The sequence below is a fragment of the Seriola lalandi genome, unplaced genomic scaffold, assembly GCF_002814215.2.
Source record: "Seriola lalandi dorsalis isolate HSWRI2012SDOR001 ecotype SW California unplaced genomic scaffold, Sedor1 jcf7180002054835, whole genome shotgun sequence".
Lineage (NCBI taxonomy): Eukaryota > Metazoa > Chordata > Actinopteri > Carangiformes > Carangidae > Seriola > Seriola lalandi.
The window spans coordinates 86259-92414 of NW_019525388.1; the positions used below are offsets into that span (position 1 = coordinate 86259).

General features: G+C 43.0%; 1 protein-coding gene across 7 annotated transcripts in view; it reads right to left on the minus strand.

The window, feature by feature from the left end:
- herc1 (HECT and RLD domain containing E3 ubiquitin protein ligase family member 1) overlaps window positions 1–5886 on the minus strand; it is a 54863-nt gene extending 48977 nt beyond the window's left edge. For 5 of the 7 annotated variants that reach the window (XM_023426713.2, XM_087179405.1, XM_087179403.1 and 2 more), the window contains exons 1-5: window positions 5687–5886; window positions 2281–3257; window positions 1617–1712; window positions 1245–1439; window positions 6–317 (exon numbers count right to left, since the gene is read on the minus strand). In XM_023426713.2, coding sequence (XP_023282481.1) covers window positions 6–317; window positions 1245–1439; window positions 1617–1712; window positions 2281–3231 — 1554 coding nt within the window. In that variant the 5' untranslated portion in view covers window positions 3232–3257; window positions 5687–5886. The remainder of the gene's footprint in view (window positions 1–5; window positions 318–1244; window positions 1440–1616; window positions 1713–2280; window positions 3258–5686) is intronic. The other 2 variants (XM_087179407.1, XM_087179406.1) reach the window with 1 other exon arrangement.
- Window positions 5887–6156: the final 270 nt, after the last annotated feature.

The window sequence follows — 6156 nt, forward strand, 5'->3', positions numbered from 1 at the left end:
CCTACCTTCCCCTGCAGTGGACCTTGGATAAGTTTAGGGTATTTCTGTGTTGAGCTGTTCCCGTGACCCAGTTTGCCATAATCACCGTCACCCCAGCTGAACACCTCACCCTCCGTAGTGAAGGCCAGCGTGTGGCCATCTGAGCCCTTGGACGATGACACCTTCTTGATGGCACGGTGGGGTTCAAAGGTCAGCTTCTTCAGCGTTGACTGGTTGTTGGAGTCACCGAGGCCCAGGCGGCCGTAGCTGCCCTTCCCGCAGGCCCGAACAGAGCCGTCAGAAGAGATCACAAAAGTGCAGTACTGGCCTGCCTCGATCTGCAGAGGAGGTGAAAAGTTGAGTATCTGTGTGTGATCAAAGACTGCAGGCTGACTCAGCATCCTCATACACTGTCATTTGACTGTGATGCTACAGTGTATTGCTACAGAATACGATGTCGACAATCAGCCATATCATAGTCAATGATAATTATCTGTAAATACCAATAAGATATTTAATAGTATCGACAACTATTTCATTATAGTTTTTATTTAGTTTCAGTTGCATTTTTGATTTTCCCCTTTATTCATAACATCAGATCCAGAAAAAACTGTTTATAACCCATAGAAAATCCTCATAAGTCACAGTGCACATCATTAGTCATACAGTAACATAAAGGGTGAGGACAAAGAGACAAGCACTGTAGGTCGGAAAAATGTGAATTATACAGTTTGTAATTGTCTGTTATTTTCAGAAAGGCATTTATTTCCTCTCCTAATAGAAAACATTGTAGGAGATAAATAGGAAACAGGATGTTGTCTGTTCCTCCGTCTTGAAGAGTCTCTTCCTATCTGTAACAAATACGGCCTTGATCTACACATATAAATTTCCTGTGGAAGCATCAGTGAAATTTGAAATTGAATGCATTATGTCACCATGTCTATGTAAAACCCCTATTTATACTGATGAGTATAACTACAGCCTGCGTTAATTTTGATGGTCTAGCCTTTCAAGAACAGCAACAGCAACAATGAAAGAGAGTGACAGCACACTAGTCGCCACTTAATGAAGTCGGTCAAGTCTCGGCATGCGAAATTACCAATTACAGAAACATACCGAATGTACAGAAGGAAAAAAAAAAACAACCTATTTGCCATAACAGAGCAAAATACCTTATTATAAATATAGGATTAACTTAATGTTTTGTTTCTCAAGATGTGTAGACATACAGCTCTACAGCAAATGTGTGGACTGTTTCTTCTTACTGTCTGTGCATCAGCGAAGCTGGCAGCCAACTTAGGCTGTAAGATCTTCTCCTGCGTACCCTCCACCAGCTGGTGGCTGCTGTTACTGCCCCACACATACACCTCACAGGTTTCAGACACCACGGGTGCCTCGCCGGTCTGTATGCTGTCTGGACTGACACAGGTGCGAGAGTAATCTGATGCCATTCGACATACCTGGAATAAAACGAGATGATTACAGGAGTGTAGTATTATTTTCAAAATTAACACTCTAGGTGACAGTAAAAACAACTATAACAAAAAAATAACCTCATCCTTATACACAAATGAAGGTGTTATGATTAGAATAATGAAACAAAGTCCTGAATGTAAAATATGGCTTTAATCTCTTACTTCTTCAAACAGACAGAGCGCTGCCTCGTACAGTGAGCACAGACCATCAGACGTCCTTGTGGGTTCTCGCCACTGGCTGCGATCTGCTGAGGAGCCCTGAGACAATCACATACAAAAATCGCTGTTTATTACCATGCATGGCTTCAAACCAATTACAGTGTAAACAATACACTCAACACTATGGAGCCATAACAACAGACCCCAATCAAGTAACATTAAATTACTCAGTTCCGAAAGCAGCCCACATCACATGATGCATTTTAGAGAACCAAAACTCTGATATACTTATATAACATCTATGAGTCTGACTAAAGATTTCTTATATCATCAAGTGTTTATTTCCAGCCTGTATGTTGTTGGTGTGAATTCACTTTAGGAGCAGTCTTTACTGATCATTTCCAAGTAACAACACAATACAAGTTTCTACTGTTCTATAACAGCTTTATTTAAAGATGAGAAACCACTGTTTGAATGAATAATGTCTAATTTAATACTCAGTTGAAGTCGCATAGCATTTTTAAGCCCATTTAACAGCTTAGAGAAAAGAGAAGCTGTCGAGGCTACTGTCTTTGACATTAGCAGAAGGTATAAAATTGGCTGCATTCTGGTTTGACTTATTAAACCACTAAACACTTCCCTGACTGTATTATTAATGTTTACTTACCAAAGAGCGTCTCATCTGCATGAGGATGTTCATGAAACAATCATAGCCAATGAGGCCCTCTTGATTCTGTAGCACCTTATTCTGCTCCATAGTACTGACCACAGCTGATGCGGCCAACGCCATCTCAATCCACTCCAGCAAGTAGCGCAGCGAACCCCTCTGGGAGGCCAGCCCTAGCAGTAGCTCTGAGGCAAGGCGCCGCCCTAAAATATCCGCCCCAGAATTCGGCATGGTTACCCCCTTCAGAAAGGTGGTGACCTGGGCCAGGCAGTCCAGGCCCATTGGGGGGATCTTGCTCTCGTTGGCCAGAGAGAGGGGTGGCAGGGAGCTAACCACATCAATGGCTGTGTGAATGACATCATTACACAAGTTTATGTTGCCCCCAGGGCCTCCACCAGGACTGGGTGGAGGAGGCATCATCCAGCTTTGGCGCAGGAGAGCAAAAAGAAGGCTGAGGCCCGTGCGGACACCCATCTCAATGAGGGCATCAGTGCTGGAGCGTGGCCGCTCGCTGACAGAGTGCAGATCAGCCGAGCCCGAGTTGTTCTCTGGAGAGTGCTGCTGCTGCTTGACCTTTCCTTTGTCATGGTACTTGTTGGAAAGTGCGTAGAAGATACGCTGGAGCACCAGCACACGTTTGCGCAGTGCAGCAGCAAAGGGTGAGTCAGAGCAGACCATCTTGGCCAAGGCCAACTGGCTGCTGAGTAGAGCATCCAGGTAGTGCTCCTGCTCATCGCTGGAGAGGGATTCCCGCTCAAAGTCTGGGAGCTGGGGGCCCTTCAGACATAGCACCTGCTGGGGCAGCAGAACAACCTCTTTGTTAGCCAGCAGCTTTGAGTAGAGCACTGAAACTCCCTCCCGTGTGGCTATCGACTCGCTGTCCTCTGTGATCCATGAGCTGTTTAGGTGCTCCAGCCATTTGAGCTTCACCGGGGGGATCATTAAAGCCATGGCATGTCACTCTGGAGCCATCAGTCCTGAAAACACGCAGTGGACATCACATAACATGTTAATATCAAGTTCGCAAATAAAAATTTCTACATCAAACACAAGAGTTGGATAAAATTTGTTTTTATGTCCAGTCTTTTCTAAAAGTGCCATATAAAACTCCAGTTTGCTAAATTCTTCTAAGAGCCTCAACTAAATTAACACTTAAATGGAAATTCATGTGATGTAAGATAAAGAAACAAACACTTTCCTTAAAATGGACATGTGTAGATATGACCCATTACATTACAAACAAAAGATAGCCCGGGTTATGTATATCAACCCCTCCCTCAGCAGAGTTTAACCTACAGAACTGGGCAGTCTGCTGACTGAAGCTTTATGCAGTATAACATCTTTTAAACATACTGGTTATGTTGCTGTGTTTTGTTCAAATCATTAACATATACTAAAAATACGCATCACATAAGTGAGCAACACTGTTTATAGAAGTAGACAAACACATACATTACTGAGCTGAATAAAGATCATGACAATTCATTAAAGGCAGATTTGTTTGTATCTGTGTGTGGTAATTGGGGAACTGAGGTGTTATGAACAACTACCTGTGCAACCAAGCATATTATGCTTTGCAATAAATGCTGCACTTAACAATATGGTCCAAAGGATTCTCCAGCAATAATCTTTCACCAGCACTATCTCTTATTTATAATTGCACTAAGATGTTTCAGAGCCAGAAGACAATGCAGCTGCTGAGCGAGGCTATGACATTTCCTGCTGTATTCGATTACACTGTATTTCCATATATAAACTAAGGTTGGATCTTTCAAAATTATACAAGCCAAAGCAATGTCACCATGGACAAATGTTCAACAACTCTTTGAGATAAATCAACAAAAACTGAATATTTAACATTTACAGAGTGGTTTACATAAACAATTACAGATTAGATCCGTCATAGTTTATCTTACTGCTGAACTAAAACCCCACTCAGACAAAGCGCCTCCGCTGATTTATTTGACTTGTTAACATTAACTGACAGATCTTGTCAGTCCACATATAGTTTACCTTATAGTTATTATAGGGTAAACTACATGTGGACTGACAAGATCTGTCAGGAAACAGATTATGGGAGGCATTGGCAGCCTTAGTGCTATCAGTCTGGCGATATAGTGCTGGGGTAAATGTACTACCATACAATTTAAGAATCAGGACGTGGTATGATTTTTTGCAAATCCCATACCAGTTATGAACACAAAAACAGCCACATATCTTGCTCAAACACAAAAAATCTGACAACACTGAAATGACTTTCTCACAGGAGAATCAGAAGGTCATATTACATTATGCAACCTGAACACAGCATACATAGCAACTGCAAATTTGACTTTAAAAAAAAAAGCATATTTGTAAAAATGGTAAGGAATTAGATAGATGATGTGTGTGATATGTGAATTGCAAGACTGTGACAAACTGAACATGCAAATGTTGCAGACTTTAACCAAAATACACATATTTATCCGGGATATCCCATGCATTTTTTCAAAATCATGTTTTCTAATCCATCATTTCTGGAGCTGTGGTTCAATGTCTGCAGGTCAGCACACTCATTAATGTCAATGAAGGATTTCTGAATTCACTACAGCCAGATCCAAAGTAAATATTATGTTTATCATTGTCATTTTGAGCTCTCTTCCAGTCTTGGTGCTTGTTTTGCTCCAGTTTATGGTGAAGGTGAGTGGCTTTCTTCAGACACTCTTGATCTGATAAGGTATCAAGCAGCACTACAGCTGTTTAAGCAACTACAGTATGATCAGATGCGAGTAGCACCTAGAACGGGCCAGGCTAAAACTGGTTTAATTTTGGTTCTAGCCGAGATAGTTAGCACACAGCCAACCACCGGCAGATAAAATTAGACAGCTTGTACTGACACACAGCTGGCTTGAGAACAGAGTGGGTTGCTAACCTGCTTGTTGTTTCAGATTAGAAGCGTTAATCACCAGCCGCTTGACCTGACAGCATTCAGGAAACTGGAAAAACAACGACAAGACATGACATTTTACACGAGTTACGCTAACAGCACCCTTACTAGCTTTAGTGGCAAACCAAGACGTTAAATGTTGAACCGTTGTCAGTTTGTTTTTGAAAGAAGCCGAGAAGACCGACTGAGAACTGAGGCTGCTGTTTACGTTAGCTAACGCGAGCTAACTTGTCTCACGTCACTCAGCTAGCAAAGCATAAAATACCTCAACACAGACCCAACACCCTAATGTGCAGGTATGACAGGGGGTTAATATAGAAGTAACGTGTTCATACCGGTATGCATACCTGTCCACAAAGCCCAACTCCATACAACATGAGCAATTTTGGCCAGTATTAGTCTGGCTTATCTGCTGTATCATAGCAGGTTAGCTTGCTAGCTCCACTTTCCTGACGCTAGCAAGAATAAAAGCTCGCTTACCAGTAAAAGGCCTCCTCTTCTTCTTTGCGTTGTGCTTACACGGGAGCGTAACTGCGCTTCATTGCATAAACGCGAACAGTTCAGTCAATATCCTTGCGCTTTGATAACGTTACTGTGAAAGGAGACAGAGCCATGCATGGACTTCCATGCCTCCGCCCGCCTCTCCCGTAGCTTCCACTGCAATGAGTCCGAGTAGCAGTCTGCTCAGTCCCAGCCCCTCGACGAGCCCCAGCCCCGGGCTGTGACGTTGAGACCCGTCTGTCTCTCTGTCTCCCGGTCTGCCTGCGTCTGTCTCTCTGACTCCTGTCCTGTCTGTCTGCACGCTCTCTGTGTGTGTGTGTGTGTGTGTGTGTGTGTGTGTGTGTGTGTGTGTGTGTGTGTGTGTGTGTGTGTGCTCTTGCCATACAGTGGGTCATCCATGCTGTCACTGACCCCACAAAGACATAATGGGTCCAAAACAAACATGAGTT